This window comes from Lutra lutra, chromosome 6, assembly GCF_902655055.1.
Source record: "Lutra lutra chromosome 6, mLutLut1.2, whole genome shotgun sequence".
Classification (NCBI taxonomy): Eukaryota; Metazoa; Chordata; class Mammalia; order Carnivora; family Mustelidae; genus Lutra; species Lutra lutra.
The window spans coordinates 2093364-2106842 of NC_062283.1; the positions used below are offsets into that span (position 1 = coordinate 2093364).

The following is a 13479-nucleotide window of genomic DNA, read 5'->3' on the forward strand; positions in this document are numbered from 1 at the left end:
TTATTTCCCATGAGGAGACTGAGAGCCTTAGGCGCCATCTTGGGGGTGGGCTGGTGGCCTCAGGGTCTGGGGTCTCCCCAGGTCACTGGGCAGCTGGCTCTCAGCTACTGTCCCGAATCATTCTTCCCAGATGCTACCAGCTGTACAGGCCTAGGAGGAAACTCAGAATGATGCACTTTCTTGCCTCCCCCTTGGAGTGGGAGCAGAGCGTCTTTGGCTCACTCAGATGCAAGGTGAGACACAGAACATGAGTATGATGTAGGAAAGACCTTATTAGGGTTTGAAGCCCATGGCCAAGAAAGAATTCTTGAGACGTCTTTGGTGCAAAATAGTAGATTTATTGATGCCCGGAAACAGGACCTGTGGGCAGAAAGAGCTGCTGCCCCAGCGTTGGGGTGGTGATTATAGACTATGGGGTTGGGGGAGGTAAGGAAAAGGGAGGTTTAGAAAGAGCTTTCATGTATTGAAGAAGACACACAGGATACCAGAGGCTTTGCTCTTTGTGAAGTTCAGGTTGTTTTTCCTTTCAGTAAGGCATTAACAGTGAGACAGTTGGGAGCTTCCTGGGGGAACGTCACAGTCGCACTCCTGCTATCACACGTCCTTATCAACGAGCTTTAGGTTTAGAAGAAATTTAACTTTATTTACATTTCCCTCTGCCTCAGCCTCCCTCAATTTTAGGGAGGGAAGGGTGATGTTAGGGCTTCAGGAATGGAGTTCTGGGTCTCTGGAAGTTAGGCTGTTGGTAAGAAAGCCCCTTCCTTGTAAATCACTAGGATATTTGCAAACTGAGGGAGACTCAGGTCTGGAAGGATCATGATCTCTGCAATTTAGCTATTTGTTCTTCCTTTAGGGCAGCCAGGAGTGCCTGAGGATGTCACACATACCCATGGTGATGGTGGGGTTGCAGGGTGTCAGCTTCTGCTTTGTCCTCAACTTGCCTTCTGTTTCCTCATCACCCCTAACCCCCCACATTGTTCATATATATATATATATATATATATATATACATATATATATATATATATATATATATATGAACTACTGCATTATATAGAAATATTACACAGCAGGCATCTGGAATAGTACCCAATCTGGAATATATAAAACCCCATAAAGAAAACTCAAGGAGTTCACCACCACGCCATTCTTCGGGTGCAGAGATCTCCTGATCTTTCTTTTCACATCTTTGTCTCCCATGCAATGCCAAGATTTGTAGACGTAATTGGTGGAGGGAATAAGGAGAGGTGTCTGTTCCATCTACAGAGGTCATGCGTCTTTCTCTCTATTAGTTTTTATATTTTCATTTCTGATCAGCCCCATGAGTAAATGTTTACTGTGAAGATGGATTCTAGAAGTCAGAATCACTGAAGTCACAGTTTTTAGACTTGACCCCAGGCACCGTGAAGTGGGGGTGGGTAACAGGACATCCAGATACAAGGACATGGAAAACCAAATTTGCTCGTTGGGCCTTTGTATCCCGTGGATGCTTGAGGTCCTTGCCCCTCACTACCGCCATCATGGATGCAATGCTTCTCTCTGTCTCTCCCTCTCCCCTCCCCCCTCTGCTCTCTGTCTTGGCCTAAAGAAAAATACCACACCTAAAAATAAACATATGACAACAACTAAAATAACAGCCATCCCCCCAACACAAGTCACATTAATGAGGCATTTAAGATCAAGGACGGATGTCTATTTTGCCAAGTGTGCTACATTTTTAAAAATCTAATTCATTTATATTTCCTAAACACTTATTAAATTTATTTTAATTAAAATTTTTATTAAAATACGATACATTCTTCAACTCATTCAGGAAATATTTACCGACTGCTTACTAGGTGCTGAGCATTATTGTAGAAGCTACGGCATATGATCCTAGCCACCAGACAAGAACACTCCAGTATGGGATACAAACGGTATAGGAGATAGACCACTAAAATATATATCCTATTCTATTTTGGTAAGTATATAAATACATGTTAATAATAGGCAGAAAAAGAGACATTAATGTTGGAGGATACTGAAATGTTAGACGGGATGACCGAAGAAGGCATCACTGAGGAAGTGGAGGGTGCAGACTTCAAAGAAATGAAAACGTGCACTCTGCGGACATTGGTAGTCTGAGCATGCCAGGCAGGGTAGCAACCGGAGCAAGACCCTGACATAGACTATTGGTCCGCTCACAGAGGAGCAGAAAGTCCACTCTGACAGCAGCAGCAGAATCGGGGGAGACCAACAGGAGAGCAGAGAAGCCATGGGGGCCATTCTGGATTCTGTAACCAGGGTGACGGTGCAGACCTGTTTATGCCTGGAGTTCTGATTGATTATTAATGATGCTCTTTTCATTCGAACGAGTGTCCCTACAGTGGCTAAACTAATCCTGACTCTAGGTTGTGACTGAAACTCAATACAAGTCAGCGCATCTGCTGGCTTCTATTGGCATTAATTGTTGTAAATGGTGGCACTTAAGTTTTCCTACACCCGAATTTCAGGTATCACCAACAATTTAAAGATGATACAGCAGCTTTATCCCCGTTTTTTTATGATGAACTTCCGTTTTAGAATCAATGCTTATGTTAGCATAATTTTCTGGGAATACAGAATATAGATTTGGCAAATTCATTTCTAGTTCCAGCTTTTGGTGTCAAGGAAACATTCCTTTTGAAATCATCTACCAAAGATGAAAAAGCTAAGAGGCGGAGGCCCCAGTGAGATTCGAACTCACGACCCCTGGTTTACGAGACCAGTGCTCTAACCCCTGAGCTACGGAGCCCCGCTGAAGGGGCTCTCAACTCCGTGCCCTAAAGCTGATTATCTATGCCAAAGTTTCGTTTTCCGTTTCCGTAAGTTCCTGGAAATTTGATATTGCACCCTTTCCCCTTTCCGATGTCCTCCGTGACAGTTGTCACGTCATAAAGGCTGTCTGGGGACTCGGCCCGGACGCGCGACCCGGCAAAGTAGGGAGGCGGGGGTACGGACGGAAACGGCGCAGGATCTCGCAGGCCTCCCGACCCGAGTCCGCCACAGGTGCCTCAGAAACCAGCAAGCAGGGCCTTCCTCTCCGCCTCCAGGGCCGGGCGCCGGCTTCCGTAGAAACTGCAGCTATCTTCAACACAGACCCGAACACCCCAACTACCGGCGAATACCCGCCACTCAGGAAAGACACTCAGAAAAATAAGATGCACGGCGGCGCGTCGGCCCAGACTCCAAACACGCTCGCGTGCTGCACAGGGGAGGCTGTGCGATCCGGCCAGAGCCCCGGAGGCCCGCTCTGCACAGGGACCCACAGGCCAAAACAACCGCGGTCACACACAGGCACGATAATGCCCTTGTGACCCGGAGTGTCACAGACGCGCATGATAGGAAAACCAAGCAAACGAAGGAATGGTCGTATTAATGAAGTTGAAAGTGAGGGCCGTGGAGGGGATGTCAGCCTTATCACTTATTCATCATGCTTTCCTGAACTTCATAGGATTAAAAACTGCTTCCTGCTTCCCGGAGGAGCCAGTGTGTTCCAGTTCTCCAAAATCCTAAATACACCTGTGCAATAAGGGACCCTACCTCCCGAAACTCATCGTCATCACGCGGGTATCAGAGAAGAAGGGGATTGCAGGCCCAAGGAGTTCCAGTTTGCAGTTTTTTTTCAGATTTTATCCCATATTTAGATAACCTGTTCGCCTCCTGTTTCTAGCACCTACAGAAATGTATAATATAACTTCAGTGAAATTCGGGTCTGTTAGGGTTCAGAGGAATCACTTGGACCTTTTTTTTTTTTTTTTTTTTTTTTTTTTTTGGTGTTTTGTGTTTTAATGATCTTAAGTGTGATCTCAGTGGGCTCTCTTTCTTCCTCTACCCGCAGAGACAACGGCTTCTGATCCTTGAATGCATTCATTCAGCATAGTGTTTACTAACATGTGGAGCAATGACAGGTGGGGGCTTGTGGAGACACTTCTCTGGTTCACCCAGTCCTCGGTAGTTGAGACTGTCTAGCACTCAAATCTCTACCAGGTGACATAGCCTGTGACAGGCTATGTTACCTACAGATGCAGTTAAATTGCAAGTGCTTTTGCAGCTCTGCAAGGGCTCTTTAAAAAGAGGGGAGGGGTGGTGAGAACACCGGAAATGAAGAAGAGAATGCAGTTAGCAGGGAGACAGGAAGGACAGGAAGTAGGAGAGGGTAACCACCTGTTCCCACCAAACCACCAAATCTGTGGGTGAAATTCCCAAGGAAGCCTGGAGCCACTCCTCCCCCAGGCCTGAGTCTCTGGTTCTGACTCTGAATTTTGGTCGGGCTTTCCACTTACAAACACCACACTAAGGTACTATATATCCATACATCATGTATCATGTATCATGTATCATAAGATGACGCTAAGTAATATTTCTCTATATTCAGTTTAGCCTTACCTACGATAACTGTGATTTGAAGAGCCAAATGATCCAGAATTCAGTCTCTGTTGGACCTGGCCCTTTGACTCAGTGATGCTAACTTAGACAATGCTAACTTAGACAATGAACTTTTCCCGTTTTATTAATTTCCTCCTCCTTCCAATGTAGGAAATCTTTGCCCAATTGGAATTTATTTTAGGAAGGGTTTTCAGAGCACCCGTTGGATTGATCTCCAAATTTAGGGTTACATTCAAGAGGGGACATCAGGAATCTCTACTGTTCTCTTCTTACCATCTCCCATCTGCCAGTGCCTTCCATTGGCTGAGTCCAGACAGGAGCTACAGGGCAAGAAAGCCCAAATGATGCTGCCTTCCAGGCCCCAAAAGCAGGGAGAAAATAGTGAATGCTCAGCCCCTGCTGTTGTAACTGCAGTGATGGGGTTAGTGTGGGGTTGGTTGAGTCATGACTTTCCATCTTGTATAAACCTTGGATCATAGGCAGGTTAAAGCTTGAGCAGCTGATAAGTAATATGTATTGCTAAACAATTTTTATCATCCCATGTTGGGAGCACAGCCACCTTGAGGAGGAATATGGATCTGGTTGCCACTGCCTGCCGTGAAGTGAGGAAGAAGGCATGAAGTACAGCTTCATTCTAGCAGATGCGTCCCAGGGAGCCTGGCATGGGCAAGGCAACTCTGTGTTCAGGTAAGGCTTAGGAGGCATCTGGTTCTGGAAAAAATGTGGGGCTTCTGGTTGCAGCAATAGCTCAGTTCATTCCAAACAGCCAATGAAGGCTGCAGTGTAGACGTATTTCCTGGCTCCATTAGTCCTTCTGGAGGGGTAAGCAAGTCTGTTTCTCTTGAAGAGTCTTATGATCTATATAAATAATGTTTTGGAAAACTCATTCTGATGATGTGAGCCTAATGAATTACCCTTTTATTAAAAAAATTTTTTTTAAAGAATTTATTTATTTGCCAGAGATAAGAGCACACAGGCAGGGGGAGTGGCAGGCAAAGGGAGAAGCAGGCTCCCCGCTGAGCAAGAAGCCCAATGCAGGACTTGATCCCAGGACCTCAGGATCATGGCCTGAGCTGAAGGCAGATGCTTAACCAACTGAGTCCCCCAAGCATTCTTGTATTACCCTTTTAAAATGCACCGTGTAACCCTGCACTTGAATGTTGGGATACTCCGGCAATACCAGCGATGTGCAAGTTGCCAGTTGGGAAACATCAGCTACTGGTCCACAGAAAGGTAAGCTTGCTCCAGAATATAATTAAATGCAACTTCACTACAAGCAAATCATCAGCAGAACGAAACAAGATGCTTGGTGATACAGTTGACTTACCTCTGGCGAAAACTCCATATCTTGAAACAGAGCAAACTGGTTCCAAACATTTATGGATTGTGCTGGTCGCCAACCACACTTTGAGTGGCTCTGCCCACAGTTTTCCCTCCTTCTAGTCATTTGCCCTCAAACAGAATATCCACTGACTGTAGCCACACACGTGTGCATCACCTTGGGCTGATGGATACAGCTAGTTCCATTGGGCTGAGTTCATACATGAAGCAAAGAGAAAATCCTGATTTTGTAATAACTCCTTTTGGAGGCAGGTTTCTGGCTGACGGGACTCAGCTGGAATCCAAATGTCTCTCCTAACGACTGAAACCTAGTGTGGCTGTTACTGCTCGAGCTGTGGCTGGCCTTCGCCATCCCTGACAGGTAAGACTTAGCAAGACAAATGCTCTTGTCTCCTCTTTAGAAGGATGAGAAGGAGGTTGGAGGAGCTGAGAAGGCACAAACACATTTCTAGCTAGGCACAAATAACTGAAAACAAGTCCAAAGGACATGGGAGGGAAGTTCATTGACAAGAATGTCAGGATTTCCATAAGTGAGATAGTTTGTGCTGGTTCCAGGAAGAGGCAGAACAGACCAGCATATTGGGTCCACCTAGCCCACGTGAATGGGACATCTGGAAATAGACGGATCCCTCTCATGTAAAGAAAGGGAATAAAGGGCACCCCAGTGTGGAGAAGGTGATGGGGCCTCCAGCATAAGGCTGATGGAAGAAACGTGGCTAGATCTCTGCCTTCCACAAATCCCTCACCCCAAATTTATATCGCACCCCACCCCACTCGGGGACATGCTTCTCTGTGAGCGGCAGCTAGTCTAGAATAGAGAGAAATTGTTAACCCAGGAAGCTGGAGTTGGGTCACTCCACTGATAAGACATGAGCAAAACCACCTGAAAAGAAACTGAAGCTCTAACCTTCCTCTGGAAGACCAAAGAACCCAAAGTTATCGGTGCACTTAGAATGGGTTAGAGTAAGAGCTGGCAAGCTCTTGCCGTGAAGGGCCAGGTAGTAAATATTTTCAGCTCTGCGGGCACGTAGTCTCTGTCACAACTAAGCTCTTCCACAGTCATAGAAAACAGATAAGCAAGTACACGTGGCTGTGTTCTTACAGCTCTTTATTCATGACACTGAAATGGAAATTTTCGCATGATTGATCATTTCAAGCTTCTTAAAATGGAATGTTTGAGCTCACAGCCCCTGCGAACATGGGCAATGGGTGGGATTTGGCTGGTGGGGTGGTTTGCTGACCCCGGAATGGAATACAATATAGACTGTCAAATATAGGCGAATACAACCTCTCAGAGTCTGGTTTGAAACTTGAGCGCCATTATTTGAATTTCTTCTCTGTCCCTTTTTTGCTTGTTCCTTTAATTATAAAATGATTATATTTGCCATTACTATTGCCTAAATTACTATGGTTGCATAACAAATAACCCCCAAATCAAGGGCTTGACACAGTAGTACATGGGTTTTGATACATATATATGTAATTTCTGAATTCCACGACGGCCGAGGTGTCGCCTGACATCCTTCAGGGATCTGACCAAAGGTTTTATAGTTGCATTCTTGGCTTCATCTTTAGACCATGTTTTCCTGATGTTTTCCCAGAAGGCTTTTCTTAATTGTGATGTTGTCTGTCATCTGGAGAGGCTGACAACGAGGGACAGTCTTTTTTTTTTTTTTTTTTTTTTTAGGATTTTATTTATTTATTTGTCAGAGAGAGATCAAGAGAGCGAGCACATGCAGGGAGAACAGCAGACAGAGGCAGAAGCAGGCTCCCTGTTGAGCAAGGAGCCGGATGGGGAACTGGATCCCAAAATCCTGGAATCATGACCTAAGCCGAAGACACGCTTAACAGACTGAACTACCCAGGCAAAGGGACAGTCTTCTTACTGGATATCCAGCAAGTCCTGGTTCCTTTATAATGAATGTTTCTTTCTTTAGTTTATCTCTCTCGTGACTCATGTTACCATCTAGGTAGGCATCTAGGATAAGCCAGGTGACACCTTCAAAACATTGCCCGGACATTTCCTTGGATGAATCCCTAAATTCATTAGGCCCATGTTCTACTTTTCACATTAGCACAGGAACAGTGTTGCTCAACCTCCTGCCATTAGATTTTAGATAGCAGTGCCCTCCCTTCCTCCAGCTTTTTTTAAAAAAGATTTTATTTTTGAGTAATCTCTATACCAAACATGGGGCTGGAACTCACAACCTCGAGATCAAGAGCATGTTCTACCGATTGAACCAGCCAGGTGCCCCTTCTCCAGCTTCTAGTAGCATTTTTCCTCACTCTCCTTTGAACATCCTTGACTTGGGACCAGGGAAACCGGACAGAGCTGTCTTCAGGACTTCGCAGTATCCTTTTCTTCAAGGTCTTTCTGGTTTCTGCCTGCTTTCCAGTCTTAAGGACACAAATAGGATTTGTTACCATTTTCGAGTAACAAATTCTCTGTTAGCTTGTACCCATTATGGGGCTTTTCCCTCACGGAGGGTTGGGTGTTCAGGGGGAAAAAAACGGAGTGTCAGAAGTGGGATTCGAACCCACGCCTCCATGCGGAGACCAGAAGTCCCAGGGCGGGAAGCTGTGCTTGAGTCTGGCGCCTTAGACCACTCGGCCATCCTGACACCACACGGTAATTCGCTTCAATTTCCCTCTTCAGCTTCGGCTCTCCCCGGGACTCGCGGCCGAGGCGGGAACCCCGAACTCCGACGCAGAAACGCAAAGACCGATGAGCGCGCGGTCGGCGCGGACCCGAGCCTCTCCTGCAGACCTGGAGACCAGGGAGCGGGCGCCCCTCCCCGCAGCCGGGCCTCGGGCCTCGGGCCTCCGGCTTCGGGCCTCGCAGCGACCCCTCCTGGGACCTGGCCTGGGACCGACCTGCCTGCAGGCCACCGCGATCTTCGTGATCGGACCCGCATCCTGCAGGCCCGGCTCGGCGAACCAGTGCCTGGACGCAGGGGGTCGTTGAGAGACCCGTTCAGGGCATTTCGAGGCGTTCCTCCGGTCCCCGACAATGAGGCCACCGGCCGCAGCCACGCGTCACCTTTCACTTCCCCAAACGGGTCGGGAGCCTCCTGCCCCGCGGGGTCGCTCGGGCGCCGCGGGATAATCCGGTCCCCCCTTTCTCTAGAGCCCCCAGGGGCCTTTCAGCTACATCACCCGCGGGGGCGGGGGCCCGACAGCAGCTACTCTGAAACGGAAGGTTTGCTTTTTATGCATCTTCCTCCTACAGACCACAGAACCTGGCTGCACGTCTACCCCAGGAGAAGGAGGTCCTTCTGGTTCCCTTCCATCTTTGTTTCGTTTTTGTTTTGCTTGTTTTTAAGACGAGTTCCCAGGCTTCCTTAAGGTCACCAGGTTGGCAGAGCAAGGCATGACCTTCTCAGGAAAATCGCTGCCGCCTTCTCTCTAGGAAGAAGGGTCACCGGTGGCTCTGAGATGTTGGGGGAGGGGAAGGACGGAGTAACGGAGGGTGCTGCCCTCGCGCGAGGAACGAAATGGGGCTGCGCGCACGGGGAGAGTGGGAGGAGTCTCCATCGGGAAGAAGAGAAACTTAGGACTAAGAGGGGAAAATGTTTGAGGAGAATGGCAAGAACAAAAATGAGCCTTGTCAGAAGTGGGATTCGAACCCACGCCTCCATGCGGAGACCAGAAGTCCCAGAGCGGGAAGCAGATGCTTGAGTCTGGCGCCTTAGACCACTCGGCCATCCTGACACGACACGCTGGTGCTGTGCGAAGTAACAACTGTCAGTGACCAAAGACCTTCCATCCAGGAAGGGAGCGCAGAGCTATTTCCAGCAGGTGCAGGAGCGATCGAGCATTCGGCACGACCTGCAAAACCCGAAGCTGGGACAGGACGAGTTCTGCGGGGAAGCGGCGAGTTGGCAACGGGATGAACGCAGCTCTGAAGTCCAGGCGCCCACGCCTCTCTGGAGGTCTTTCTCCCGCTGCTCCCCCGAATCCTACTGGCCATGACTTGCAGGACCGGCCTTAGGCGTAGGGCGCTGGGAATGCAGATTTGATCTGCGCCGCGTGGCGACCGCCGTCTAGGGGGCTCTCCCTGAGGTTCACAGACTCTCCCGCATCTGGGAGGTCACTGGGTGTGACACCATCCTCGGGAAGTCATGACCCCATGGCTTCTGTCTTAGGAGGTTAACACAAATTCTGCAGGTTCTGTAGCAGACAAAATGAAAAAGAGTGGAATAGTGGTCTGAAGATTTCAGAGGGAAAATTGAGAAGGAAAGAACGGCCCAGAAAGGAATCAACTAGAATTTCCCAAGGCTGGAGCTCATGCAATAAACATCACACCTCTGTTTTCGGAATATTAGTGGCCAGGCTCATCTCAAGAAACTGGGGTTCTCTCTGCCCTTGGAGAACAATGATTTCTGGTTCCTTAAGAAGTATGGAGTATTGATAACCTGTCTTTGTAAAAATCCATTTAAAAAATTTACCTCTGCGGTAGCAAGCACCTTCTATGTTCAAGACTTTTTTTCTTTTTAAACTTTAGAGCAATCCGAATCATACAAAAGAATATGATACATAACCATGAAGCTGAAAGGAGAGAAGTCTGGTTTTGAGTAAGTAAGCAGCAGGTGGCCATGGGCTCAGGTGTGAGCAAAGATTCCAGCAAGGTAAGCTCACCTTGGTCTGTGATAGCTGTAAGGCCAAGTCCCTGGTGGGAAAAAGGAAACTACCTTCAGGAACTGAGAGGAGGCTTCAGCTACTTTTGCAGAAGAGATAGCTTCTTAACTATGGTCTCCGGGCATCCTTAGAAGGTGGAAGATGAGACAGTCTCTGAGAGGGACAAGAAGGAAGGCACAGGCAAAGGGTGTTAGCTAAGAAAGGAGGAGATGGAAAAGCCTTAAAAACAGCTTTGCGGGATTCTTTGTCCGGAAGAACCAGGCTTCGGTGACAAAAGTGGGTCCACGGACATAACTAGAAAGAGCCCCGAGCCTCTGTTTTCCGCTCCACGGTCCACAGATCAGGTGGTCACAACACAGGTACAGACTCTCTCACACGCACCTACTCAGTGTGGAGACTAGAAATCGGAGATTTCCTGTAGGCAGCACGTCCCACTGCAGGGGAGGAGGGCGCCGAGCCTCCCGCGAGACTCCTGCTGTCCCCACTTCCCTGTAACCTTGCGAGAGACCGTTCTACAAGCACCGCTTGCTGTTCCTCCCCTGCCGCCGCTCCGCGTGCCCCCGGGCGCCCCGCCTGATGGGGACAGTGACCAGCCCGAGGAGCACCGTCCCCGCCCCCGCCTGCCCCTCCCTCCGCCCGGCCCTCGCCCCGCCCCACCATCCCTCGCCCCGCCCTCCTCCCTGTCCCTCCCTCTGCCCGGCCCTCCCCTCGGCCCTTGTTCCACCCTCTGCCCGGCCCCCCCTCCGCCCCGCCCCGCCCCTCCCCGCTCCGCCCCTGCGGTGCCCTGCTCCGGAGCCCCGCACCCAGGCTCTGCCCGCAAGCTCTCATCCCGGTGGGGGTCGCGGAGCGGCGGAGTGCTCTGGTGTAGGCGCGGGCGATCTCAGTTTGGAACCCATCCCTGGAAATCCGTGTGGGAAGCCCTAACGGGCGAACACCGAGCTCCCGAGAAAGGGCTTCCGTTCAGGTTCTGGGTTTTCTTGAGAAGATTGCACTGGCGCAGACGTCCTAGAGACTTCTTGTAGGCAGCGCGTTTGAGAAGGCAACGTGGGGTACACCCAGAGTGGGAGACGGTTGGAGAAGAGACGGGTGCACAAGAGGAAAAAGGGAAATTGACACTCAGGGATGACTGTACTAAGGCACTTATAACTTCATGGGAATCAGAGAACCCTTTACCCCAGCCAGCAGAGTGGCGCAGCGGAAGCGTGCTGGGCCCATAACCCAGAGGTCGATGGATCGAAACCATCCTCTGCTACAGTGTTTTATTCCTTGCAACGCGAGTTCGGCGCGCTTTATTCTCTCAAGCTCCAAAATTCCCACGGAACACCAGGCCGAGGAAACCAAGTCCCAAACACTCATGACCGTGGCACTATTCTTTACATTTCTTGTTCTCCTTTGGATCTTGTTGAAACTCGCTCATTATCAAAATTGTGTCTGTATTCGCATTTTTAAAGCTCACAACACTTTGGGAAACAACGCACCATCTTATTTACTGCCCATATGCACTGACTCTACCCCTGCTTCTTTGCCTCTGCAGTGGGCCTACCGTGTCTCATGAGTGAGCAAAGATCTGCAGTGAGAGAAGCCGCACGCCTTTTCAGCTGCTTGGTCCTTCCTGCCTTTTACTAGGTTGTAGCTCAAGATAAAACGTGGAGCTAAAAAAATAGAGCCAGTGTACCTGAGTGGACTCCCGTGCGTGGGTGGTGAGGGGCGGCGCATTATAGGGTTGACTGCAGTGGAAGGCGGGACCAGTGGGCGCAAAAACGGCGCAATCGGCAAAGGGGAGGGTGGGCGGGTGAGAGGGAGAGGAGCGGGGTAGGGACACGGGGAGAGGGTGAAGGAAAGGAGCGTGGAGGAAAGATGAGGAATGACAAGGACGGAATTGCAGAGCGGTGGGTTTCCAGGGGGTTAGTTTCCCGGACAGAAACCCCTCTCAGGAGAGGATGTCACTTTTGTCTGTCTGTTGCTCTGCCATTAACGTCCCATGACCATGACCCCCCAGCTCCGAAAGAAAACACTGTTGGAAAGGACAGGAAGTGAACCTCCTGCCTTGTGCCACAACTTCCATCTCTACCCAAGCTTGGGCTTTCCCACTTACAGAAGCCACTGGTGGAAGGGACACCTCTTCCTCCTGGTGAGCTGGTGAGCTGATGAGGGACCTGCAAACCTCTGGAGGCTGGCTCCAAGGGCTCTGTCTGCAATCCTCACTTGCAGGAATACTCATTCCCTCCCCAGTGGGATCCCACCGAGTTCTGAGCCACTTTCCTGTCACTCCTCCTGCAGTAAATACCACCCGATTATTGTGGAAGGAAGAATTGCAATGCTCAGTGCCATCAAGCTCAGATGCCACCGCGGAGCTGAGGTGTGTGACCCTTGCACCTAGAAGAGGCTGGTAATTTCGGAAACCATGAACGTAGTTAGCACTTCTTGGATCTTTTAGTTGTTTTATATAGTGAACTGAACTTTTCCAGAAGGCCTGGGTAGCTCAGTCGGTAGAGCATCAGACTTTTAATCTGAGGGTCCAGGGTTCAAGTCCCTGTTCAGGCGGTCCTCGGTACTTTTACTTCAGTTAAGTCCATGTGAGTAAAGCTCATTTAGAACATCTCTAGAGTGGGATATTGGTAACAGCCAGACCAAAGGCATATCCTTGAAGAGGTTTATGTTCTAGTGTTTCATTAATTACCTCTACCCAATAATAACTGAAACTTGGGCCCGAGTTGCCAAGAGGAATTGGAAAAGCGCATAATGTAAAAATAAGACACAAATGTTGGAATTACCAAGACGGCCATTTTAAAGTTCCCTTGACCTGATTCATTACTCTTGGAGTGGCAGGGCAGCAATTTGGGGGAAACCGACAAGAATTTCAGAAAGCAGTGACTCTGCCCAGTCTGTTACCACAGACTCTTCCTATATAGAAAAATGTGTAGGATTGACTCTTCCTATATAGAAAATGTGTAGCATCTTAAAAGCCCCTGCTTGTAAAAGCCATAATATGCAAACACATTTTGAAATGGTCTTAGCTGTCTTTTTTGTCTTTACATTAAAAAGTTTCTGTTGTTATCCAGGGATTTGGATTATGGTTAAAGACCCCGATCC

General features: G+C 48.9%; 1 protein-coding gene and 5 non-coding genes across 6 annotated transcripts; 3 read left to right on the forward strand and 3 right to left on the reverse strand.

Moving 5' to 3' along the window:
• Window positions 1-2700: 2700 nt before the first annotated feature.
• TRNAT-CGU (transfer RNA threonine (anticodon CGU)) lies at window positions 2701-2773 on the reverse strand. The gene has a single exon. It is a non-coding gene; the product is annotated as a tRNA-Thr (tRNA).
• Window positions 2774-8264: 5491 nt separating this feature from the next.
• On the reverse strand, window positions 8265-8369 carry TRNAL-CAA (transfer RNA leucine (anticodon CAA)). The gene is made up of 2 exons: window positions 8332-8369; window positions 8265-8310 (listed from the first exon to the last, which is right to left on the reverse strand). It is a non-coding gene; the product is annotated as a tRNA-Leu (tRNA).
• LOC125102586 (uncharacterized) lies at window positions 8296-12133 on the forward strand. The gene is made up of 2 exons (XM_047733917.1): window positions 8296-10376; window positions 11921-12133. Exon 1 carries the CDS (start codon window positions 8296-8298, stop codon window positions 9091-9093), a length of 798 nt encoding a protein of 265 aa, XP_047589873.1. The 3' UTR covers window positions 9094-10376; window positions 11921-12133.
• On the reverse strand, window positions 9354-9459 carry TRNAL-CAA (transfer RNA leucine (anticodon CAA)). Its single transcript has 2 exons — window positions 9422-9459; window positions 9354-9399 (listed from the first exon to the last, which is right to left on the reverse strand). It is a non-coding gene; the product is annotated as a tRNA-Leu (tRNA).
• TRNAM-CAU (transfer RNA methionine (anticodon CAU)) lies at window positions 11567-11638 on the forward strand. The gene has a single exon. It is a non-coding gene; the product is annotated as a tRNA-Met (tRNA).
• Window positions 12134-12857: 724 nt separating the features above from the next.
• TRNAK-UUU (transfer RNA lysine (anticodon UUU)) lies at window positions 12858-12930 on the forward strand. Its single transcript has one exon. It is a non-coding gene; the product is annotated as a tRNA-Lys (tRNA).
• The last annotated feature ends 549 nt before the right edge of the window (window positions 12931-13479 follow it).

Excerpts from the sequence above, each read along its gene's own strand:
- LOC125102586 (XM_047733917.1), top strand. The coding sequence starts at position 8,296 with ATGCGGAGACCAGAAGTCCCAGGGCGGGAAGCTGTGCTTGAGTCTGGC.